This window comes from Prionailurus bengalensis, chromosome E1 (genome assembly GCF_016509475.1).
Source record: "Prionailurus bengalensis isolate Pbe53 chromosome E1, Fcat_Pben_1.1_paternal_pri, whole genome shotgun sequence".
In the NCBI taxonomy this organism is placed as follows: Eukaryota; Metazoa; Chordata; class Mammalia; order Carnivora; family Felidae; genus Prionailurus; species Prionailurus bengalensis.
In genome coordinates, this window is record NC_057347.1 from 12,245,772 (window position 1) to 12,272,063 (window position 26,292).

General features: G+C 49.5%; 1 protein-coding gene across 1 annotated transcript in view; it reads left to right on the forward strand.

Annotated features, from left to right (window-relative positions):
* The window catches only part of TNFRSF13B (TNF receptor superfamily member 13B), a 36,585-nt gene extending 10,293 nt beyond the window's left edge, over positions 1-26,292 (forward strand). The window contains exons 2-6 of the mRNA XM_043583356.1: positions 10,149-10,286; positions 14,093-14,338; positions 25,165-25,341; positions 25,715-25,977; positions 26,191-26,292. Of these exons, the coding sequence (XP_043439291.1) occupies positions 10,149-10,286; positions 14,093-14,338; positions 25,165-25,341; positions 25,715-25,965 (812 nt within the window). The 3' untranslated portion in view covers positions 25,966-25,977; positions 26,191-26,292. The remainder of the gene's footprint in view (positions 1-10,148; positions 10,287-14,092; positions 14,339-25,164; positions 25,342-25,714; positions 25,978-26,190) is intronic.

Below are 26,292 nucleotides of genomic sequence, written 5' to 3' on the forward strand. Positions count from 1 at the left end.
TGTAAAAAAGTCACCAGGATTTTGTTAAGGACTGTAATGAATCTATAGATCACTTTGGGGAGTATAGCCATTTGAACAACATTAAGTCTTCCAGTCCATGAACATAGGATGTCTTTTATTTAGGCTTCTTTAATTTCAGCAGTGTTTGGTAGTTTTTCAGGATATACTTTTTTTTTTTGTCACCGTGGTTAAATTTATTCCTAAATATTTTATTCTTTTTGTACGCATTTGTAAATGGAATTGTTTTCTTAATTTCCTTTCAGGATTGTTTGTTGCAAATATGTGTGTGTGTGTGTGTGTGTGTATACTTGCATATAGATATATTTGTGTATATATATATTTGTGTGTGTGTGTGTGTATATATATATATATATATATATATTTGCGTGTGTGTGTGTGTGTGTGTGCATTGGTTTTGTATCCTACAACTTAATATTAGTTCTAACAGGTGTGTGTGTGTGTGTGTAACTGTTAGGGACTTGACATGTAGGATCATGTCATCTGTGAACAGAGATCATTTTATTTTCTCCTTTCCAATTTGGATACCTTATTTCTTTTTCTTGCCTAATTTCTCTGGCTAGAACTTTTAGTACTATGTTCAACTGATGCAGGAAAAGTAGGCTTTCTTGTCTTGTTGCTGATCTTAGGAGAGAAGCTCTTAGTCTTTCATCATTGGGTAGGATGTCAACTGTGAGTTTTTTCATATATGGTTTTTATCATATTGAGGAAATTCTCCTCTATTTCTACTTTACTGGGTGTTTTTTTTAATCATGGAAAGATGTTGAATTTTGACAAATGCTTTGTCTGCATCCATTGAGATGAACATACAGTTTTCTTTCCATTCTTTTACTGTGGTGTGTTGCATTGATGGATTTTCATGTATTGATCCATTATTGCATTCCAGGAATAAATCCCACTTGGCTGTGGTGTAGAATGCTTTTAATATGCTGTTGGAATTTATTTGCTAATATTTTGCTGAGAATTTTTACATCCAGATTCATAAGGCATATTGGTCTATAATTTTCTTTTCTTATGTTGTCTTTATTAGGCTTTGGTATCAGTGCAATGTTGACCTCATAGAATGAGTTAGGAAGTATTCCCTCCTCTTCAATTTTTTAGAAGAGTCTGAGAAATACTAATGTTAATTCTTCCTTAAATGTTTGGTAAAATTCACCGGTGACACCATCTGGGCTTTTCATCATGGGCCTTTCATTGAGAGGTTTCTGATTACGGGTTCAGTCTCCTTACTTGTTATATATAGGTCTGTTCAGATAGTCCTTCCTCGTGTGTCAGTTCTTACAGATTGTATGTTTCTAGGAATTTGTCTATCTAGGTTACCCAATTTGTTGGATGTGTAATTGTTCATAGTATTCTCATAATCTATAAAATCTGTAGTAACATCCCCACTTCCATTTCTTTTTTTTTTTAATCTTTCTCTCTTTTTCCATTTTATTTTATTTTCATCATGATAGGTGTACTCTTTAATCCTCAGCCTCTATTTTCCCCCTCCCCCCACCCTTTTCTTCTCTGGTGACCATCAGTTTGTTCTCTACAGTTAACAGTTGGTTTCTTTTTTTGTTTGTTTGCTTATTTACTTTTGAGAAAGACAGAGAGTGTGAGCAGGGGAGGAGTAAAGACAGGGAGAAAGAGGATCCAAAGCGGGCTCCATGTGAGTCTAACGTGGGTCTCGAACTCATGAACTGTGACATCACAACCTGAGTCAAAGTTGGACGTCCAACTGACTGAGCCACCCAGGTGCCCCAAGAGTTTGTTTCTTGGATTGCCCTTCTCTTTCTCCCCCCCCCCCCTTTGTTTGTTTGTTTTGTTTCTTAAATTCCACATACGAATGAAATCATATGGTGTTTGTCTTTCTCTGACAGACTTATTTCGCTTAGAATTATACTCTCTAGCTCCATCCATGTTGTTGCAAACGGCAAGAGTTCATTCTTTTTTATCGCTGAACAATATTCCATTGTAGATCTATATCACCTCTTCTTTATCCATTCGGCAGTTGATGGACATTTTGGCTGTTTCTATAGTTTGGCTATTATAAACAATGCTGCAGTTAATATAGGCTGTTGGTGGGAATGCAAACTGGTGCAGCCACTCTGGAAAACAGTATGGAGGTTCCTCAAATAATTAAAAATAGAACTACCCTACGACCCAGAAATTGCACTACTAGGTATTTATCGAAGGGATACAGGTGTGTTGTTTCAAAGGGGCACACGTACCCCCTTTCACAGCAACACTATCGACAATAGCCAAAGTATGGAAAGAGCCCAAATGTCCCTTGACGGATGAATGGATAAAGAAGATGTGGTTTATATATACAATGTAATACTACTCGGTGGTGAAAAAGAATAAAATCTTGCCATTTGCAACAACATGGATGGAACTAGAGGGGATTATGCTAAGTGAAATAAGTCAATCAGAGAAAGATATATGATTTCACTCTTATGTGAAATTTGAGAAACTCAACAGATGAACATAGGAGAAGGGAAGGAAAAATAAGATAAAAAGAGAGAGGGAGGCAAACCATGAAAGACACTTAAATACAGAGAACAAACTGAGGGCTGCTAGAGGGAAGGTGGGTGGGGGGATAGATGAAATGGGTGATGGGCATTAAGGAAGACACTGGTTGGGATGAGCGCTGGTGTCATATGTAAGAGATGAATCACTAGGTTCTACTCCTGAAGCCAAGACTACACACGTGTAAACTAACTTGAATTTAAGTGAAAAAAAAAAAAAAAGAAAGAAAGAAACATAGGGGTACATGTATCCCTTTGATTAGTGTTTTTGTATTTTTTTGGTAAATACCCTGGTAGTGCAATTCCTGGATTGCAAGGTAGTTCTATTTTTAATTTTTTGAGGAACCTCCATACTGTTTTCCAGAGTGGCTGCACCAGTTTGCATTCCCACCAGCAGAGCAAGAGGGTTCCTTTTTCTCCACATCCTCAACATTTACTGTTCCTTGTGTTGTTGATTTTAGTCATTCTGACAGGTGTGAGGTGATATCTCACTGTGGTTTTGATTTGCATTTTCCTGATTATGAGTGATGCTGAGCATCTTTTCATGTCCCACTTTCATTTCTGACTTTAGTAATTTGAATCTCTTCTGCTTTTCTTAGTCAATCTAGCTAAAGATTTGTCAATTTTGTTAATCTATTCCAAGAACCGACTTTTGGTTTTGTTGATTTTCTCTAGTACAGTTTCTTCCCTATTTTATTTATCTCCACTCTAATCTTTATTATTTCCTTACCTCTGCCATCTTTTGGTTTAATTCACGCTTCATTTTCTAGTTCCTCATAGTGTACAGTTAAGTTATGATTTGAGAATTTCTTCTTTTTTAGTGCATATGCATTTACAGTTATAAATTTCCCTCTTAGCGTTACCTTTTCTGTATCCTGTAACTTTTGGTAACTTGCGTTTTCATTTTCACTTATCTCAAGGTATTTTGTAATTTTCCTTGTGATTTCCACTTTGAGACATCAGTTGTTTAAGAATATGTTGTTGAATTTCCACATGTCTGTGAATTTTCCAGTTTTCCTTCTGTCATTGATTTTTAGTTTCATTCTATTTTGATCAGAAAAGATACTTTGAATGATTTCAATTTTTTAAAACCTGTTAACGTTTGGTTTGTGATCCAATATATGGTCTACTGTAGAGAATGTTCCATGTACACTTGAGAAGGATGTGTATACTGCTGTTGCTGAGTGTAGTATTTGTATATGTCTATTATATATCATTGATTCATAGTGTTGTTCAAATTCTCTATTTCCTTATTGATCTTTTGCTTGGTTCTTCTATCCATTACGAAAAGCAGGGTATTAACATATGCAAATATTATTGTAGAACTATCCATTTCTCCCTTCAACTCTGTCAATTTTTGTTTCATATATTTTGGGGCTCTGTTGTTAGATGCGTGTATGTTTATAATTGTTATTACCTTCTTGCTGTATCAAACTTTTTATCAATATATTTTGTCCTTCCTTGTTTCTTGTAACCTCTTTTGACTTAAGGTCTATTTTGTCTGACAATAATATAACCGCCTCAGCTCCCTTTTGGCTATTATTTGCATGGAATATATTGTTCATTGTTTCTACTTACAATCTCTTAGTGTCCTTTTATCTAAAGGAAGTCTCTTGTACACAGCATATAGATGGATACTGCTTTCTTTTTTAATCCAATTTGCCAATTTCTGCCTTTTAATAGGGGAATTTAGTCCATTTACTTTGATGTGATGACTGATAAAAAAGGATTTACTTCTGTCGTTTATCTGTTTTCTGTATCTTATGTTTTTTGTTCCTCAATTTCTCCATTACTCCCCTTTTTTGTATGTAGTTGGTTGCTTGTAGTGTAACATTTTGATTCACTTTTTCTTTCCTTTTTTTAAATGTTTATTTATTTATTCAGAGACAGGGAAGTGGAGTTTGGGGGGAGAATCCCAAGCAGGCTCCATGCTGTCAGCAAAGAGCATGACACAGGGCTCGACCTCACAAACCGTGATATCACGGCCTGAGCCGAAATCAAGAGTTAGATACTTAACCGCCTGAGTCACCCAGACGCTCCTCCTTTTTTGTACTTTTAAAGGTTATTTCCTTAGTGGTTACCTTGGGGAATATAATTAACATTTTAAACTTATAACAACTTAATTTTAATACTAACTTAGTTTTGATAATATACATTTTCTTGCTATATCTCTGTCCCTTCCCATTTACATTGTTATTGTCATAGATTACCTCTTTATGCATTTTATGCCCATTAACATAGGTTTATAATCGTTTTATGCATTGGTACACTAAATCATATAGGAAAAAGAAAAGAGGAGTTACAAACCACACAAAAAGTACAATAATACTTGCTTTTATATTTACCTATGTAGTTACCTTTACCAGTGTCCCTTATCTGTTCTCATGGCTGTGTCTACATCTAAGGTACTTTCATTTCAACACAAAGGACTCCCTTTAGCATTCCTTGTAGGGCAGGTCTAATGAACTGGGAATGAACTCCCTCAGCTTTGAAGGATAGTATTGCTGGATATGTAATTCTTGGTTGGCAATTTTTTTTTTCTTTCAGGACTTTAAATATATCATCCCACTGCCTCTTGACCTCTATGGTTTCCAAGGAGAAATTAGCTGTTAATTTTATTGAAGGTTACCTGTATGTGAAAAGTTGTTTCTATGTTGCAACTTTTACAATTCTCACATTTTGATTACAATGTGTCTCAGCATTGGGCTCTTTGAATTTACCTTATTTAGAGTTCATTGAGGCTCTTGAACATACATTTATGTCTTTCCTAAGATTTGAGAATTTTTCAGCCTTATTTTTTTTTTCAAATATTATGTCCTTCTCTCTCTCTCTCTCTCTCTCTCTCTCTTCCTCTCTCTTTCTTGAACTCCTAAAAATTTATGGTGGCATGTTTGATGGGGCCCTACAATTCCCTCAGGTTCTGTTCACTTTTCCTCATTTTTAAAAATTTCTGCTTCTCAGACTAAGCAATTCAATTGTCCTTTCTTCTGCCTGCTCAAATCTGATCCTTTCTTCTGCCTGCTCAAATCTGTTGTTGAGCCCCTTTAGTGACCTTTATTCATTTCAGTTAATAGATTTTTCAATTCCAGAATTTTTTTGTTTCCATTTTTTTATTTAAAAAATTTATAAAAATGTATTTTGAGAGACAGAGACAGAGAGAGAGAGAAAGAGAGAGAGCAAACACAAGCAGGGGATGGTCACAGAGAGAGTGAAAGAGAGAATCCCAAGCAGGTTCTGTGCTGTTAAAGCAGAGTCCGACGTGGGACTTGATCTCATGAACCATGAGATCATGACCTGAGCCAAAATCAAGAGTCAGATGCTTAACCGACTGAGCGACCCAGGTGCCCCTGTTTCCATTTTTAATAGGCTATTTTTAGAGCAGTTTTGGGTTCATGGAAAAATTAAGTGGGAAGTACAGAGAGTCCTCCTATACCTCATTACCCCAAACATGCACAGCGTCCTATACAATGAACATCCTGCACTAAAGTGGTACATTTGTTACAACGGATGAACCTATGTTAATACATCATTATCACCCAAAGTCCATAAGTTTACACTAACGTTTATTTTTGGCATTGTACATTCTACGGGATTTCACCAACGTAGAAGGACATGTATCCACCATGATAGTATCAAACAGAATAATTTCAGTGCTCCCTTCCCCAACCCCTAACAGCCACTAATCTTTCTACTGTTTCCATAGTTTTGCCTTTTCTAGAAGCTATAATCATGCAGTAGTAGCCTTTTCAGCTTGGCTTCTTTTAGTTAGTAATATGCAGTTAAGATTCCTCCATGTGTTCTCATGGCTTGATAACTCAATTCCTTTTTAAAAAAAAATTTTAATATTTATTTTTGAGAGAGAGAGAGAGAGAGAAAGAGCATAGGGGCAGAGAGACAGAAAGCGAGACATAGAATCTGAAGCAGGCTCCAGGCTCTGCGTTGTCAGCCCAGCGTCCAATGCGGGGCTTGAACCCACGAGCCATGAGATCATGACCTGAGCTGAAGTTGGACGCTTATCCCACTGAGGCACCCACGTGCCCCAATAACTCATTTCTTTTTAGTGCTGAGTAAATTCCATTGTTTGGATGTACCACAGTTTATTTATCCACTGACTTACTGAAGGAAACCTTGCTTGCTTCCAAGTTTTGGTTCCTGTTTTACAACTTCTATCTCTTTATTCATATTCTCATATTTCATTCATACATAATTTTTTGATTTCCTTTAGTTCTTTGCCCATGATTTTCTTTAGGCATTGAATATACTTAAGACAGTTGATTTAACATCTTTGACTAATATTTCCAACGTCTGGGCTTCCTCAGGGATAATTTCTGTCAAATTCTTTTTTCTGTAAATGTGCCGTATTTTCTCATTTCTTTGTATGTTTCATAAGTTTTCTGAGAACTGGATATTTTGAGTATTCTGTTGTAGTAATTCTAATTCTCCCATTTCTCAGGGATTACTGTATCTTGCTTGTTGATGGCTGGAATCCACTTGTGGCTTTTCCAAACTATTTTTGCAAAGTAGGTATTTATTGTGTGTGGTCACTGAAGTTTCTGTTCCTCTATCTCTGCAGTCAGCCAGTGACCGGACAAAGATTTCCTTAAATGTCTGGCTCCCAAGAGTTGGGGGGAGAAGAGCACTATCTCTTTTAAATTCCCTGGAAGCCACCTCAGCCGTTGGGGGTTGAAACAATGGTCACCAACCTCTGGGCCAGCCCCTCACTGATCAAAAGCAGCAAACAGCAATCTGAACCTACAACCCCAACGTTTGGAGGACAAGGTCCTCCTCACCCATCGGGGTTCCAGCAAGTTTCACCGGCAACGTGAGCAGCTGCCTGCACGACGGCACACATGGGGTTGGAGACCAAGGAATGCTAGCCACCACCATGAAATACATTGAGATGCACCAAAATTCCAAAAATGTACCAGCTTCTTCCTCCAGTTCTCCCTGCGATAACTTCCAAAACAGTCACTTCAGATGGTTGCTGCCAGCTCAACATGTGTTAGGCGGGAGGGCAGATGACTGGCGCTTCCACTCTGCCGTCTGCCCTGCCTTCTCACATCCCAGTGTTGATTTGGGATCTCCACTGACTTCCTAACGGAACCCTGTGGGTAGCCTGCTTGTTCTCGAGAAGGTTTTAGCACCTGCTCTTAATCTCTGGTCCTCCTACATTTTATGATGATGGGTCATGGCTTGTGAGAATTTATTGTGTCAGACACCCGACTGGTTCTTTGAATCTGGAAGCTGTATCCTTGAGGTCTGGAACTCCCATTTAATCAACCTCTGGGCTTCCTGAAGTGATTCTACAATTGTCGTATCTTTTCTCTCCCGATTTTCTAGGAAGTTTCTTCAATTACATCTTGCAACCCCTTCTACTGATGTTTATATTCTGGCTGTTATATTTTTAATGTCTAATAATTCTCAGCTGTTCTATCCATATTCTTTTTTTTAAATTTTTTTTAACGTTTATTTATTTTTGAGACAGAGAGAGACAGAGCATGAACGGGGGAGGGTCAGAGAGAGGGAGACACAGAATCTGAAACAGGCTCCAGGCTCTGAGCTGTCAGCACAGAGCCCGACATGGGGCTCGAACTCACGGACTGCGAGATCATGACCCGAGCCAAAGTCGGCCGCTTAGCCGACTGAGCCACCCAGGCGCCCCTGCATATTCTTCTTTAAAGACTGTACTCCATTCTTTTTCATGAATGTAAAAATTCATCTATCTGTCTATCAATATCAATATCAACTGTTGCTATTGTTGCCTTTTAATTTTCTCCAGTTCCTTGCATTGTCTCTCTTGGCTCCCAGCATGTCCCTTCTGCTTGCTTTGTTTGAGTTCTCTTTCCTGTAGGGGTGGTACTCCAATATCGGGTGACCTGTGGCTTTTGGCTCAAACTCAGATTGAGGCAGAAAGAGCTGTTGGAAGTTCTGGGTAAACGAATGGGGTTGTTAATGCAGAAGCTTTGCTCTCAGAGGGTCAAGCAGCAAACTTGGTCATTTTCTTGAGAGAATCTCCCAGTTAGTGCTTTTGGGTCTTTTCCTCTGGGTCAGTTTTCCCAGAGAAGGGTCTGTTGATTCCCTGCCAGTTGCTGGATGGGGAAGGAGACGTTTTTTAAAAAAATGGTCACACTACTCCTTAGGTCGTATTTTGGGGAGTGTGGACCTTAGGGCTGCCCTCAGCTGCGCCTGAGAAGACACCAAATCTTCTGCTGGGGTTGGTGAGAGGCTGTTACCTGCCTGGCGATTGAATCCGGCTGGGGTCAAGCTGTCTTTCTGTACATTTTCAGCCAGTCTTTCTTTCATTGTTTTGCCTTCCCATCTCCCGTTGTCAGAGGTACTTGGTCCCTCCAGTTCCAGAGGCTTCCTGGGGTTCTGTGGCTCAAGTCAGCTTCCTTCTCCCTGCGGGCATCAGAGAAAAGAGACCTTTAACTGAAGTCAGTCACCCCAGTCCACGTGCCTTCCGTATTCCAAAGTGTTGCTCACATCAGTCTCCTGGTGCAGTAACTTCTTCCGCTCTCTTTCCCTCTGAGGATAAATATCGTTTTGGAGAAGCTAATACCAGGAAATCAGGCAGAAAATTCTAGAAAACGTGGTGCATTCATAAAATGGGAGACTCGTCAATACAAAGCAAATGACTGAGAGAGCCTCAACAGAGAATGTGTCTCAGATATCTTGCGGAGCCAACAACCAGACACGAAAGTTCAAGGATGGGCAATATCAATGACCTACAGGGATAAAAGTCAGAATAGAAGTTACCGGCGGAAGTGAAGTATTGGACGGGAGGGGACCCAAGAGAGTCTTCAGGGAGCCAGAAATTTCTAGGCCTTGATGTGGGTTGCGACACAGGTGTATACATATGGAAAAATTCATCAAGTCGTACACCTAAGATCTGTGCAGTGTACACACATCATTTTGTGTGTCTCGTGCCGCAGTAAAAGAAGAGAAGGGGAAGGACATTGACATTTATTGAATGCTTGCTGTATGCTAGGCACTGGCTGGACCTGGGTCTCTTTTTATTCGCTTAATGAGCACCTAATAGGTCCTAGGCATTATCTAGGTATTGAGGGCCGAGCAGTGAACAAAAAAATTAGAGTTCTTGCCTGCGTGATGCTCGCAGCTGATGGGGGAGACACTATCAAACAGTCCCAGTCATAAAAGTGAAGTGAAAACAGTGCCAAGTAGTGCAGAAGAAGAGGAGTGTCCTAATCTGGGAAGAGAGCCGGGCTTTTCTGAGGAAATGAAATTGAAACAGTGACCTAAAGGATCAGGAAAAGATAACCAGCAGAGAGGGAAGAAGGGCATTTTATGCAAAGGGACAAGCAGGTGAAAAGGCACTGTGGTAGAAAGAGGCACATTAGGCAGGACAAAGAACGAGGATGAGAAGGGCACGGCTGGTGCAAGAACGGCGGCCCCGGAACTGCCACCTCACACATGGGGAAACTGAGGTTTGGGGACTTGAGATGGTTGCCCCAGGTCACCCCGCAAGTGCAGCTGGGGTCGGAAGCTAGCTTTGTCTGGTTCCCCCTCTGCGTGCCGGGACAGAGTAGGAATGTGAGTGGGAGAGGCTGGGTTCTGACCTACGGCAGGGTGCCAGCTACCCTCATGCTCCCTGCCTCTCAGCTCCACAGGGCCTGCGGATGGGGGTGGCCATGGGTCAGTGCCCCGAAGAACAGTACTGGGATCCCCTACTGAACATCTGCCTCTCCTGCAAACTCATCTGCAGCCATCAGATTCCACGCACCTGTGCAGCATTCTGCAGTGAGTTCTGGGGCCTGAGCCCCATGGGCTGGATCACCCCTTCCTTCCCTGCAGAGATCCCCCTGGCCCATTGCACTTGGGTGCCTGAGAAGGAGGTGGGGGAAGGAGATGTACACTGTGGCACCCCTTTACCCCTGGGTCTTTCTGCTCTGGCCACGCTGGCCTCCTTGCCGTTTCTTGAACATGCTGTGTTTCTTCCTGCCTCAGGGCCTTTGCACGTGTTGTATCCTCTGCTTAGAATGCCTTTCCCTGTTATTCTTCCCTCAGCTCCCTCCTATTCAACCAACCTTCAGGTCTCAGGCCAAATGTCAGAGGTCTTATCTGATGGCCTAATATATTAAATCCCCCTTTGTCATTTTCTGTTCTGACTTGCTTTTGAAACTTTTTATGACAGGAACTATCACAGAGGATAGCATAATAAATCCCTATCTACCCATCATGAGCTTTATAGATTCTGCCTTTTTATTCCCCAACCATTTTTCTTTTTTGCTTGTGCATTTTAAAGCAAATCCAAGAGCTCATGTAGCTTTACCTGTAAATACTAGATCATGAATCCCCAACACATAAAGGCCTTCAAAATATAACCTTAATATCTCGTCACCCACAGCAATAATTCCTTAGCATCATCTGTACTCAGGCTATATCCAATTTTTTCTGATTGTCTTGAAAAAGATATTCTGCTTGCTATTCTCTTATTTTCAATGTTTGTTTATATTTGAAAGAGAGAGAGAGTGTGAGCAGGGGAGGGGCAGAGAGAGAGGGAAACACAGAATCAGAAGCAGGCTCCAGGCTCTGAGCTGTCGGCACAGAGCCCGACGCGGGGCTCAAATCCACCAGCTGTGAGATCGTGACCTGAGCGGAAGTCGGACGCTTAATTGACTGAGCCACCCAGGTGCCCGTGTTTGTTATTCTTTTTCATAACTTGTTTTTTTCCTTGATGGAACTTCTCATGATTTGTGTTACGTTCTTTTGTGTGTATTTGTTTCATGTATACCTCAACCATCAGTCCGTGAACTCCTTTTGAGCCTAGCACCGTGACTGAAACATAGTAAGCGATTCATAAATACTGATTGAGTAGAGCTCAGAGAGGCTGAGTTGCTTGCCCAAGGTCACACAGCATAATAATGGAAGAGTTAGGATTTGAACCAGGACTCTCTGACTCCAAAGCCATGACTCTAAACTATTCACGGTTGACTCTTCTATCATTAGGAGGTAGAATATTCATTGTGTCATTCCACGAATATTCATGGAACTCTCTAGCCCCTTGAAAATAGGAAACTGATGTGATCCTTTGAAGGGACTATCATCTGACGGGAGAAATAACTACAATTCAGGGGAGAAAAGTAAAGTACCATAAAATGCTACAGTTGGGAGAGATGCCCCCCCGGCTGATGGGTTGGGGGGCAGGGAAGCATTTTTGGAGTAAGTGCACCGGAGATAGATTATTAAGGGTCTGTAGATGCAGCAGTCAGATGCGGGGGGCAGGGCACTCCAGGAAGGACCAGTATAGGCAAAGGCAGGGAGGTAGAAAACACAATAGGAAGTATCAAGGTCATAGGGGAAGTTTATGGGGTTGGGCAGTGAGGGTTGGTGGTCTGGGGAGCTCAGACAGCACCTGCAACAGCCACGCCGGGGGCCCTGAGGAGGGGAGGGGGTCCACACATAAGACCCCGGGAACACCACTGCCCTCATGTCAACTCTGTCTCATGAGTGGCGGAGCCAGTGGTCCTATGTGACTTAGTGGGACCCCGGGGCAGAGACAGGGCAGGGGGAGGTCACCGGTCCCATCTGAATCTTCCCTGAGATCCCAGGTCAATAGTCTTCCTGGTCTTTTCCTTTCTTCGGTCAAGGACATAAGAGCTGGTGTGTTTGTGCTGCAAAGAGGCACCAATGAATATTCTACTTAAACCTCCCATTCACCCAAATTTCTTATCACGCATCGGGCACTCTGCCGGGAACTTCAAATCCTCATAGCGATTCTAAGATGTCAATATTATCATTACCTCTGTCCTGGAAGAGAGGAAACTGAGGCATGGAGAGGCTAAGACCCCACAACCTTCAAAGGTAGGGCTAGGGATGCTCTTAAACCTGTCTGACCTTGAAGTCTGTGTTCTTACCCTCTATCTGGCACTGCCTCTGGAATGTGCCCTTAAAGATCTGTGTGAGTCCCATTTTCACATAAATAAAATCTTATTTTAAGACAAGGGAAACTTGCCCTGTGAAAGTATAGATTGCTGTTATGCACTCAAAATTGCTCTCTGAGGGGCGCCTGGGTGGCTCAGTCGGTTAAGCATCCGACTTCAGCTCAGGTCATGATCTCATGGTTTGTGAGTTTGAGTCCCGCATCGGGATCTCTGCTGACAGCTCAGAGCCTGCCGCAGATCCTCTGTCCCCCACCCATCTCTTCTCTCTCTCTCTCTCTCTCTCTCAAAAATAAACATCTTTTAAAAATTCCTCTCTTACAGCAAGTGTGATTAAGCTGTAGTTTGCGTGGCCTCTGCTCCTTGGCACTGACCCCTGTTTAAGCTCTTCTAATTCTCACTCATTACGACAAAAGAAACACTATTAATTTGAGTTTTTCCCTCTCCCTTCCAGCCCCCTCCCTCAACTTGCCAAGGTGGTTTCTGGCCTCCTCCTCCAATCCTTATGTTAATATGAAAGGTTCCACCTCTATGAAGTTGGGAAAATGCAAGTACACGACTTATGTGATGATGTAACAACCCAGACTTCGATTTTAAAAGATAACTAGAAAATTCTTATGTTTAGAAGCTAAGAAATGCACTTTTTAAGTTGTTGAGGGTTTTTTTTTTAAGTTTTATTTATTTACTTTGAGGACAAGAAAGAGCCGGTGCCTGTGTGCACAAGTAGGGGAGGGGCAGAGAGAGAGAGAGAGAGACAGAGAATCCCAAGCAGGCTCAGCACTGTCAGCATGGAGGCCATGGTGGGGCTTGAACTCATGAACTGTGAGATCATGACTGGAGCCGAAATCAAGAGTCGGATGCTTAACCGACTGAGCCACCCAGGTCCCCCAGGAAAGGCACTTTTAAATAATCTATAGGTCAAAGAAGAAGTAATAGTGAAAAGTAATAGTGAAAAGTAAAAATAGGGTAAAGTAAATATAGGAAAAATACTACAGATCAAAAGTATATATTGTAGCTAAGACAGTATTTATTGGACAATGTATAGCCTTCCACTCACCTATTGGGAAAGGCCTTGCATCACTCTGGAATTTCTTCCGGGGAATTGCATTGTGATTTTTATGTTTAATGTTTATTTATATTTTTAATTTTTTTAATGTTTATTTATTTTTCAGAGACAGAGAGACAGAGTGTGAGTGGGGGAGGGGCAGAGAGAGAGGGAGACCCAGAATCCAAAGCAGGCTCCAGGCTCCAAGCTGTCAGCGCAGAGCCTGACGTGGGGCTCGAACTCACAAACCGCCAGATCGTGACCCGAGCTGAAGTTGGACGTTTAACCAACTGAGCTGCCCAGGCATCCCAATGTTTATTTATTTTTGAGACAGAGAGAGAGAGAGAGAGAGAGAGTGTGAGAGGGGCAGAGAGAGAGGGAGACACGGAATCGGAAGCAGGTTCCAGGCTCCGAGCTGTCAGCTGTCAGCACAGAGCCCGACGCGGGGCTCGAACCCACAAACCGTGAGATCATGACCTGAGCCGAGGTAGGACGCTCAACCGACTGAGCCACCCAGGCGCCCTGTGATTTTTTTTTAAACTGTGACGCCCTTGGAGGCCAGATTCACGGGTCCCGCAGGTCCCTGTCTCCCAGTAGCACCGCTCGTTTCTGTCCCCCAGAGTCACTCAGCTGCCACAAGGAGCAAGGCAGGTACTACGACCAGCTCCTGAGGGACTGCATCAGCTGCGCCTCCATCTGTGGACGTCACCCCAAGCAATGCACGTACTTCTGTGAGAACAAGTTCAGGAGCCACGCGAACCTCCCGCCAGAGCTCAGGAGACAGCGGGCCGGGGAAGCTGAAACCAGGCCAGACGACTTGGGGAGGTACCAGGGAACAGAGCACAGAGGCTCCGAGCCAGTTCCAGGTAAGCCCCCTGAGGCCGGCCTGCACGGTGCCTGAGGGTCAGAGCAGGAAGCGGGGCCCGTGCCAAGCCTCCACAAGGAGGGTCTGCAAAGCAGGAAGCGCAGAGTCAGGGCAAATGGCCAGAAGGCAGGGGAGGGTCATCACAGGATAGAAAAAAATTTAGGCAAAAGATCTAGAAGTCTGTGGGCCAGAAGGAAGCGGGGGGGGGGGGGGGGGTGATGGTGGTGGGAAGGGGGGCCAGGAAAGACCTGGTCATTGAGAGTCTTATAACGGAGGCTAAATGAGTTCTTAAAACATGGGCAGCAGCTAACCAGCAGAGCTGACCTTGTGAGCAAGGTCTCTGATTCCAGTTAGACACAATGGGCACTTCCTAAGAATGAGAGGGACCGAAATATCACAACACAACTTATGCTGGGGGTTGGCCACTTGGGATATGGTGAGAAGGGTCCCTTGAACCGGACATCTACCGCGTGCCAAGCATCGAAAGTGTTTAATGATCCTCCCAGAAAACACCTCTTGGCTTACCCACCCGCTCGTGGTGTCGGAAAGAATGGGAGGGGGGTGCCACGTGGATCCATAAACACTTGAGACAGTTACGCTGCTCTTGGCCTGTCAGGGGAGAGACAATAGTCCTGAAGGCCCCTGGGGCCCCGATTGGTTTCTTTTCTGTGCTGTGACTTTCCTCACAATGACATCATTTCTGTGATGCCAGAGCTTAGTGCCAAGACACCAAAGGACAGGCGTCGTGCACCCTGATAATGGAGGTTGCCCAGCTCCATGTTCTACTCGGTTAGACTGTTGTCTTTTACTCTTTTCTGTTCTCCTGTCAGTGAGCTGTTGCTGTGTAACAAGCAGTCCCAAAACTCAGTGCCTTATTATTCTTCTGTGTCTGGATTTTGGCTGGGGTCAGCTGTGTTCAGCTGGCTCAGCTAGACGTGGGTCTGCTCCATGGATCTCTCTTCCTATTCCTGGGGCCAGCAGGCTGGCAAGGCGTGTCCTTCTTGTGATGACGGCAGGAGTGCAAGAGGTAGAAATACACCAGGCTTCCAGCTGCCTAGGCTGGGGACGCGCATTGTATCATCACTGCTACCTTCTATCACTCAAGTTGCAAAGCCGGTCAGATTCAAGGATGGGGAAAGAGATGCCACCTTTTGGTGGGAGGAGAGACCAAGAATTTGCAGCCACGGTGAGGTTGTGGCTGATTTTAATCTAGCACAGCATCTTTCTCATGAGAACTGCAGATCCGCATGCAGAGGACGTGGATACAGAGGGAGCGATGTACGGGGCCACGAAGTGGGGCTGGGGGGGCACCCCCGTTCCTCCGGTGTCTGTCTGTGACCTGTGTGTCTAGCCTGCCGTTGGCGGTGTATTTGGATTCTTCCAGCCAGACCCAGAACTTTCCCACCTCTGATGCACTAGAGTCCCCTTCAGATCAATCTCACCCATTTTACGGATCAAGAAATGGAGTCTCAGAGTTTAGGGTTACTTGCTGCGAGTTGTGCGATGAGTTCATGAGCAAAGCTGAGCTGAGATCGAGGCCAAGCCTGGGGGTCCCAAAGCGTATCCCCTCTGCTGGAGCCAAACTCCCAGAGCAGCATGCACGGGGTTATCACTTCCTGAGGGTAACCCGTTGTCCGTGGGACACGATTAGCTATTCCTTTCTGTGATGACCCATCGCAAGCCCCATCCCTACAGGGCACCGGGTAGAATCTGGGAGCCTCATCTGGGCTCCAGGAATAGATCCCCCAGGATGTGTGGATGGGGGTGTGTAAGGACACGGTGGGGGGCGAGTCATACCTGACCCTGCAGCATTAGCGGCCCCATGCATACCACAGCCAGGGGACACCACGTGCCCTCCCAGGGACTCAGGGAGTTGAAGACCGTCTCGTTGTGCCCTGCCCCAGGCCCGAGTCTCTCCAGAGGCCTGGGTTTAGGTCCCTTCTGCTCTGTCCTCTGACACCTGGGTGTGCTGGTGGGGCAGGAGCTGGGCTTGGCATGGATTGTAAACCCGGGAGGACCAGGTGTGGACCTGTTCGAGGGTGTGGACTACAGCATGTCACGTGGCCAAGCTTGCCTCTGGCTGCAGCCAGTGGCGGAGCTGATGTGATCCCGTCCCCTGTGGGCTCCACGAATCCGGCCACCCACCCCACTCACTCCCACCCCCGCCAGGCCCCACCTCAACCCTACTCGAGGTCTCTCACGGGTCCCTCCCAGGTTGTCATTCCTTCATGTGACATGAGGTGTCCCGAGCACGACAAATCCTGTCCCCGGCCCCACAGAAGTCACAATCTGACGGGAGAGTCAGACATAGACAAGACTCACGCAAATGGTAAATTAATCACGGTGCGTGGTGGCAACGTAACCCGGCCAGGGGTGCGATGGGGGGCAAGGCAGCCTTCTCTGGGGGAGGGGGCTTGGGGCAGACTGGAGTGATGGGGGGTGGGGCTGCGGAGCCAGACCCTGGTTCCATCCTTCGCTGTGTGACCGTGAGCAAGTTCCTTCACCTCTCTGGGCCTTGGTTCTGTGAGAATGGGGTCACACACCTTCGTGGGGCTGTTGTGCAGAGTACAGGAGAACGCTCACTGGGGTCAGTGAGTGCCCGCCGTGTGTACATAACCGCTCGTTTAAAAAGAAAAGGTGGGCTTAAGAGACAAGGTGGAGGAAGTCTGCTCCAGGCAGGGGGAACAGCACGTGCAAGTGTTGTGAGGAGTAAAGTGGCTGTGACATGAGGGGCTGAGAGGAGCTTTGGGCCAGAGGGGGAGCCCGAGGAGGGGCGGAGGGCTGAAGCCGGGACAGCAGAGCACGCTAGGGGGCGGACAGGGCCCGGAGAGGGATCAGGGCCCATGACAGAGGGCCCTATCTGCCAGGCTGGGGAGACTGACGTGCTCCTGGGGGCAGGGAAGTCGTGGGAGAGGTGGGGACTGGATGGCGGGGAGCCTTGAAGGGTAGACGCTGGCAAAGGCAGCAGGGGCCGTGAGAGCCTCTGTCTAGCAACAACGAAGGCTAGATGACAGATGACACAGATGACAAGGACTTGGATGGTCCTTGAGAGGCGGCACATTGGCACGGGATCGGTGGGATGGAAGGGCCCTCACGTCTGAGTGGCCGTGGAGGCCTAGAGCACAGCGGGGCCACTCAGCCTCTGGATGACCGGGCACCAGGGGACCCCTTCTGGGAATAACTTAAAAGTGCATCAAACAGGGGCATCTGGGTGCCTCAGTCGGTTAAGCATCTGACTCTTGATTTCAGCTCACCCAGGTCATGATCTCCCAGTTCACGAGATCGAGCCCCACATCAGACTCTGCACTGACAGCATGGAGCCTACTTGAGATTCTCTGTCTCTGCCCCTCCCCTACTCATGCGCAAGCTCTCTCTCTCTCTCTCTCCCTCTCTGCCCCTCCCCTACTCATGTGCATGCTCACTCTCTGTCTCTCTCTCAAAACAAAAAAAATAAACATTTTTTAAAAAGTGTAAGGGCACCTGGGAGGCTTAGTCAGTTAAGCCCCCAATTTCCGCTCAAGTCATGATCTCACAGTTTGTGGGTTTGAGCCCCGCGTCGGGCTCTGTGCTGACAGCTCAGAGCCTGGAGCCTATTTTAGATTCTGTGTCTCCCTCTCTCTCTGCCCCTCTCCCGCTTGCTCTCTCTCTCTCTTTCTCTCTCAAAAATAAAAATTTTAAAAAAGTGCATCAAACCAAGCACATAGGGCTACAAAGAAACCAATGACGTTGAGATACTATCAATATAGTATCTCAAAATATTAAATCAAATTAAACATTAAATCAGAGTATTACCAAAGTATGGCACAAATTGCAACCTCAGAATGCATCTGCGTGCTTCTCTATCAATGCATTAAATGGCGAGACGGGGCGGTGGGCTGGATGACGACAGGTGATTTCAAACTGCTAGGAAACAGACAACATCGCAGGCTGCCCGGACCCACTGAGGCAGGATACGGAGACACCTGGGGCTCTGCTATTGACAAAGCCACAGTCCGCTGCTTGTACAACTCAGGGCCAGCCTCTACAGAGGGTGGAACCGAAAGCCAAATCTCAGTTGGCCATCAGTGAAATAAAAGATGCATCTTTCTTATCCGAGCCTGCGGAGCCCCCAGACCCTATCCCTGGGCCCCCTGGTCCCCACGTTAGGAGCTCTGGGTGGTGTTGGGAGCAGGGCTCCCAGCGAGCCTGCCGGCACTTGGATTCCAGCCCATGCTCTGGGTGAGCCAGGGAAGCTTCTGGACGGCTTGCGCCTGACTGTCCCCGCTTGTAGTGATCATGACAGCACACAGGGCTCTCGTGAGGCCTGACTGCCTCTGAGACTTGGGGGCACGGGGCCGCGCCTGGCACTTCAGGGACGTCGTTGGGTGGGACGAGCAGAATGTGGGTCCTTTCCCGGGCTGGCGATGTCAGCGTCCTGCGGCTGCCGAAGCACCATGCCACAAACGGCGGGGCTTAACGCCGATGTCCTTCTGGCCGTTCTGGAGGCTGGAGGGCTGAGATCGAGGTCTCTGCAGCTGTGCTTCCTCCTACGGCTCTGGGGGAGGATCTTTCCTCGCCCCGTCCAGCTGCTGGTGGCCCCGGGCCTTGGCGTGTGGTGGCCCCCATCTTCCTGTGGCTCCACTCTGTGTCTTCTCTCTTTCTAAGGACACTTGTCATTGAATTTAGGGCCCAGCCTGATCCACACTCTCTCTTCTTGAGATCCTTAACTTAATTACACTCACAAAGGCTCTTTTTTTCCGAATGAGGTCACAGTTGCAGGTTACGAGGGGGCATCTCTTTGAGGGGATGGAACCAGGGTCGGCGGGGAGGAAACCAGAGGGACCCCAGAGCTCTGAGTTGGGTCCCCCATGGGCAGGTGATGCCAGCCTTGGAGGCAGCCAGGACTCCTCACATGGGTCCAGAGCTCTGGGGAGCATCTCACTGGAGAACTTGGATTTCATGGGCCTATAGGGTGGCAGTTTTGGTCCCAAGAATGAAAAAGATTCCCTGGGGACCCAGGAGGTGCGAGGAGAAAAGGGCTGAGAAGGAAGGCTTCATGGGAGAGGGGTCTGCCTCTGAGGGGTCAGTAGAATCTCCCCCAGACACACTGCAAAGGAGCAGTTGGGGAGGTCAGAGCAGAGCCCAGAGGCCCGTATGTCCACAAAGGCAAACAAGGAGGAAGGTTCTGGAAGGAGTAGGTCACACCGCAGAGAAGTTTGCAAATGTCCACCAGTTCTGGCCACAGTGAGGTCAGAGGACCCTCTGAAGGGCCATTTTCAGGCGTCCCTGGGTGGAGGCGGTCCTGACCTGAGGAAATGGTGGGGGGCGAGGCAGGGAGCCCCTCTCTTACCGTCCATGAGGCCTCTTCCTCTCCCTTTCCATGCTCAGTCCGATCCCTTATCGGGCCTTCAACATCCCCCCTCAGTCCATTTCAACCTCATTCCACCAGATGGGAATGCGCAGGGGCAGGGTGGGGGACACAGGGGCACAGACTGCCCGCCAGGGCCCCGCGTGTTCACTGAGCAGCTTAGGAAGCCGGGCCTGGAGCTCACAGCCCCACCGTGACGATCACAGGCGGGGGGCTCCAGGCGGGGGCGCTGGAGGAGGTGAGGGCGCGTGGGAGCCAGGCGTCCGCAGCGTCCAGGGTGGGGGGCAGCGCCGAGCTGTGGGGCACACGCACCCCAGGGAGAAAAGGCCCAAGGCGGTCAGAGCTGGAGCGCCGGCTCGGCAAACGGGAAGCACAACAGGCCTTTAAGGAAAAGAGACACACGGACTCATGCATTTGCAGGTCATGTGTGCAGGGTGGGGAACAGCCGTTTTCTCACTGGGAGTCACAGCCATAGAAGGATTTGGGGGTCGGGGAGAACGCCACTTTTGTCCCAGGAATCGCTCAGGGTTTCCTTTGGTTTGGGAACTACAGCTCCACAGGGTGGCCCTGGGGGTTGGTCTTATGCTTGGCTTTTCGTTTGTTCCCTCAGAGGACGCAGTGCAGCCCCACCCCACCGTGACAGGCCCCACATGCCCCTCTCCCCAGGGCCGAAGCTGAGGTCCTCACTAAAACCCTCTTGATAAAACACGGGGGCAGAAGCCAGAGTAGGGAGCGTGGACCAGTGACCTAGGCGTGAAGGCACGGAGAGGACCGTGGGGAAATCGGGCAGTAGCGGGAGGGAGAGCCCGGGGGCAGGAGGCTTCCTCCGTCAGTTGGAGCAGGTTGAGCAAGTGGAAAGGCCGATGGGCCTGATCCAGGGCCGGGGAGAGGGGCTGCACAGGAGCAGTGGCCAAGTCTGTGTAGGAGCCCTTCCCCCAGCAGGATGGAGGGTCACTCTCAGAGGGGGTGGCCCCAGAAAGAATGGGGACTCGGGGATCCCAGGCCCTGATGAGGGGGTGTGAGGAATGCGGGGGATGTGGTATTCTGGAAACAGAGCCCCCCATCCTTTCCCAAATTGTCTCCCAAAATGGCAGCCAAGTGTGTGTGTGTGTGTGTCTCTCTCTCTCACACACACACGCACACACACACTCACACACACACACAATAGGGGGGCCTTCCGCGGGCATTTGCAGGCCCCCCAATAGCCTAATAGTGAGGCTCACACTCACTGCAGGAAACCCCTTCTCAAGGCAAACTTTGGACCAAGTGTCACCGGCATGTGCAGAGGGAAGGAGGGACAAACGGAGCGTCCGGGATGCTGAGCTGGCCATCCGCACGGCCGCAGCCCACAAGGTGCGCCCAGAGTCTTCCCGGAGGGAGGAGGGGCAGAAAGCCCCACGTGTCTGGCGTCCTCCAATTGCCGCCCCAAACCCACTCCTCCCCTATGGACAAACTGCCCTGCCAGCTGAGCTGTGGCAGCGTGGGGACACCTGGTGACTTTTGCTGGGCCGGTCCTCCCAGGCCCAGCTGCCTCGTATGTATTTACTTGTATTACGTCATGGATGCCAAACAATGCTGATCGGTATATCATTCCCCATTTTACAGATGAGGAAACCGAGGCCTGAGGAAGCAGACTAAAATGTCCAAAGCCACGTTCGCCTCAAGCAGTTGTGGCTGCAGGGCCCAGGCTTAAAATCATGCCTTCCTGCCCTCAGCTACATCCAGCTGAGGCAGTGGCGTCTGGATTCTTGCACAGCCCTGCCAGGGCCACAAAGGCCCTTTTGCTCTCCCTCTAAGTGACAAGTTGTCATGTTAAGGTCCCTTAACTCTGTCCCTAACAGACAAGTTATAATGTTGACCGGCTGGCCAGCCTCAACCTGAGCTGGGGACAGCAGCAGTCTGGGGGAAATTCTATTTTTAGATAAGACAGGGCTTTGAAGACAGTAAAACGAAACAAAACAAAAGCAAAACCCAGCTTGCAAATAAACTGTCCTTGGGCTAGGGCCAGCCTAGCTCCCAAGCGGCCAGAAGCTTTGAGTGGTGCCTCCTGGTGGCGGTTTCTGGGAACTGCACCACCAGGGGCTGTATCCCCAGGGCTCGACTTTCAGACAAGGACAGAGAATGCATCCCTTTTTCTCACAAAAACTTTTGATTGTGCCCCTTTGCTGCTGGGGGGGGGGGGTGCCGACAGGGAAGCACGGGGCAAGGCCTCTGTCTTGCAGGGTCCCGGTCACTGAGGGCCGACAGAAGGCCACTTCTGAGGTCATGGACCCAAGTGATCTTGGAAACCGAACAAAGAGCAGAGAAGGGCACACTCCCCACCTCCAGCCCCCAGGAGAGTCTAGGCGCTCACCGCTGCCAGACCCGGTGCAGGGCCCACTCGGGTGGCGCACGAAGCAGCGGGGACAGCTTTCCCGTTAGCGGCCCCGCCAGCTGCTGGAACTCTATGACTTGCCTGTCCTCCTGGTGCGCCTTGTACACGGTTCTTTGGACACGCGGACCGCTAGAGCAGCTTCGAGCTGTTTTATGTTTTGAATAGACAACACACACAAATCACCTGAGAGAAAAAGAAGAAGGTGTGGGGGGAAGTCTTCAAGGTGTGGGGAGAGATACAGAGAGAGAGACAGAGCACGAGCAGGCAAGGGGCAGAGGGAGAGGGAGACACAGAATCCGAAGCAGGCTCCAGGCTCCCAGCTCTCAGCACAGAGCCAGACGCGGGCCTTGAACTTACCAACCGCGAGACCATGACCTGAGCTGAAGTGGGACACTTAACCGACTGAGCCACTCAGGCGCCCCGGGGACATCTGTACTTCTAACCTGCCCTCCTCGTCCTGGTCCAGGAACTCGGCAGAGCATGTACTAGGGGCAATCACCAGGCAGGAACTAGGTCCACTGGCCGCAGGGAACAGCAGATCGCTGGTCTGGGCAGAGAGGCAAGGAGCAGCTGGGACCAGCCCCTCAGGAGCACTGTCACCGTTTGGTTGTTTACTGCAGCACCCAAAAGCCACTGAAAACCTAGTGGCCTCCAAAGAACCGCTTTATCATCTTGTGTGGTTCCGTGGGTTACTGGGCTCAGCTGGGCAGGTCTGGTGTCTGCTTGGGGTCTCCTTGTAGCCACAGGCAGGTGGCGCTGGGCTCTGAATCTGGGACGGCCGGGCCTCGCTCCTCCCCGCGGTCCCCTCTTCCCATGACTTCTCCAAGGGGCGCCTCCACGTGGCTCCTCCAGCTGACCTTCTCGAGGGGGCTCCCAAGAGAGCAGAAGCAGGGGCTGCGGGCCTTCGGAGGGCGCAGAGCGGGGCTGGCGCCGATGGCCTCTGCCGTCTGAGGTTTCAGGGAGGCCCAGCCCGGCCCTAATTTGAAGGGCAGGCTGTGGGGAGGTGGTTCTCTGGGGACCATCTGTGTGCACTTGCTGCCAGGTCTGGGTGTTAGAATTTGTGCTGAGAACATCTGAAATACGCAGATGTTTGGACTCCCTCCTTGAACCCACACGGCGGTGCATCTGTGCTTAGCAATCTGGTGGCCGGGCACCCGTCCCTGATGCGGAGGCTGCCGGCCTCTCCCCTGCTAAGCCAGCTGCACGAGGTCATCTTACTCCAGAGGCGAGCAGGAGCAGGTAGGCAGGCGGAAAGACCTGGGGGTTGGGACGTGTGGATGGCCGGCCTGCTCTGCCCGAGGCCCTGTGACCTCCCTTGGTTCCTCTTTCCTCTTCGGGCCTCAGTCTCCAGATCTGTAGCACTGGCACACGGTGAGCCGCACTGGGGGTTCTCTGCATCCCCCTCCTCCGTGGCTTCTCTGAGCTCTGGGCAGGGGACAGAAGGCCAGCACCGCCCACCCAGAGCTCCCATTCTCCCTCTGTAAATGTCAGGTGGCACCTGCCAGCTGTTACTGTATAAAAATCGTGACTCTGAGGAGCGCGTGCAAGGAACTGGCCTGGAGCCCGTCAGACCCGCCCCCAGTAGCAGCTGCGACTGTGGACAGTGTGACTTTGAATCTCAGTTTTGTCACCTGCAAAGTGGGGTGTAAAATGGTGCAGTCACGGTGGAAAATGTCCGGTTTTTCCTCAAAAAGTTAAACGTAGAGTTACCCTCTGACCCAGAAATTCCACCCCTAGGTGTATACACCCCAGAAAACTGAAAACGTGCGTCCAGACGCACACTTGGGCACAAATGTTCACAGCAGCATTATTCGCAACAGCAAAAGGTGACAACGACCCAAAGGCCCATCGGCAGCTGGACGGATAGACAAACTGAGGGGTGACGGTACAATGGAACATTATTCAGCCACAGTAGGGAGGGAAGTCCCAACACACGACAATGACGATCGGCCTTGAAAACACGCTCAGCGAGAGAAGCCAGACACAACGGGCCACACATTGTGTGATTCCATTCGTGTGAAGTGTCCAGAATAGACACATCTGCAGAGTCGGAGTGTAGCTTCGTGGTGCCAGGGGCTGGGGCAAGGGAGATGGGGGGGTGACTGCTAGGGAGTACGCGGGTGACAGAAATGTCTTCAGATCAGACAGTGGTGATGGTTGCACGACCTTGTGGATATACTGAAACCCACAGTTGCCCGCTTTAGAATGGTGAATTTGATGGCATATGAGTTATATCTCAATATCCAAAGGTGGGTGATCAGTCCTCGTTCAGATTACGGAGACACTGCCCGAAGCACCTGCATATGGTAAGGGCTCGGTGGGGGGCCCACACCATGCGTCTATTACACACACACATACTGACTCTGGCTCATCTGTCCTTTTCTACCTGGGGCCTATGGAGCACCCCAATTCCAGGAGCCAGGAGAAACTTCAAGGGGAGAGCTTCGGCTCAGGGCTGCCTTCCTCTGGCACCCAAACCAGAGGCTCAAGGCCCTGGGAAGAAAAGTGACCACCCCAGCTCCCCAGGACTCTCCTGGTTTGCTAGCCCAGATTCATCAGCAACTGCGCCCGGCTCACTCTCAAAGTATGCTTCCCCAGGACGGCCCCCTCTTACAGGAGGGCCCAGGTCGAGACAGAGACATCTTCCCGGGACTATAGTCTGTCCATTTTTCCATCCACCGCTGGTAGCGTCCCGATCTACATCCTGTAGCAAGAGCAGACGTAAAAAGGGCGAGCTCCAGAGGTGTCCAGCTCTGAGGTCTTGGAAGAAGTTGCCACCAGCCTGGGGTGGAGGGGGGCTGATTTCTTCCGGAGTCCAGAAAAGGGTCCACACGAGCCAAGCTTCAGGGTGAGGAAGGGAACCAGCTTCTCCAGGAGCCAGACAGGTCCACAACACGCCAAGGGCCGGGGGCCGGGGGCTCGGCCCTCCAAGGGGGCAAGGGGATGGCCACGTGGCTTGCTTGGGTCTAATGAGGGAAAAGAAAGATGGTAGGCCAAGGGGGATGCTAGCCCGAGGAGGGGACACTTTAGGGAAGGGCCCTGGGCGGTGAAGGGCCCCTCCTGATCTCGGGGCCTCATGGCTGTCTTGCAACCCCCCCGGCCCCAGGGCTGAAGCTGAGCGCCGACCAGCTGGCCCTGGTCTACAGCACACTGGGGCTCTGCCTCTGTGCCATCATCTGCTGCTTCCTCCTGGCCGTGGCCTGCTTCCTCAAGAGGAGAGGGGACCAGTTCTCCTGCCAGCCCTCACCGGCACCGTGTCAGACCCAGGCCAAGTCCTCCAAGGGTGAGTGTGAAACGGGCACTTGCACCGCATGTGGGGCCAGCTGCGGGAGGTCCCTCTGTCCCCGCACTGGCCCTGCTTCCGAACGGGAAGCATCTTTTGGGTCTTGGTGAAATCAGGTTCCACATGGAGACAGATACGGCACCCGAGGAAGGGTGGGAGTCCGGCGATGGTCATCGGGTTGGCAGGGACGCTCCCAGAGGGGTTCCTACACAGCCTTCCCCAAGCAGAAGGGGAGCTGGCGCTGGGAGAGGGGGCTGCCTGTGCGGCGGGGACGGGGGAACCCGACCGCCGGGCCGCCTGTCCCCTCCATGCAGGGCGGTAGAGAAGGGGTCAGGGCCAAGGCCAACGCCATTGCCCTCTCACCTTCCGTCAGATCACTGGATGGAAGCTGGAAGCGCGGAGGGCGCGTTGCCAGAGCCGGTGGAGACGTGCAGCTTCTGCTTCCCGGAGCGCAGGCAGCCCACCCAGGAGAGCGCGGGCGGGCCCGGGACCCCCGGCGCCGCGCGCTCTGGGAGGTGGGGGCGCCTCGGCCGGACCACGATCGGACAGCCGTGCGCGCGCGCCCCGGAAGGCGGCCTTGAGGTCCTGTGCGCTCCTGCGGAGGAGGGAGGCCCGACCTCGTGAAATGGAGGCAGGGTGAGACCGGGAGAGAGATGGGGGTAGGGGAGAGAGGCGGAGGAGGGGGGAGACAGGTGGAGGAAGGGGGAGAGAGGTGAAGGCACGGGGAGGGAGGCGGAGGAGGGGGGAGAGGTGGGGCGGAGAGAAAACAAAGGGGGAGAAAAGAGCTGGAGGGAGGGAGGTGCGAGGGAGGGAGGCCTGTCACCAACTTTATCCACGTCTCCACTGTAGGTCGCCATCACCTAAACACCTGCAGTGAAGTCATACCTACCTGCTGGCCACAACCCCCAAGAGCCCTTCTTTAGAAATAAAACCCTCCCCGGCTGCCCGCTC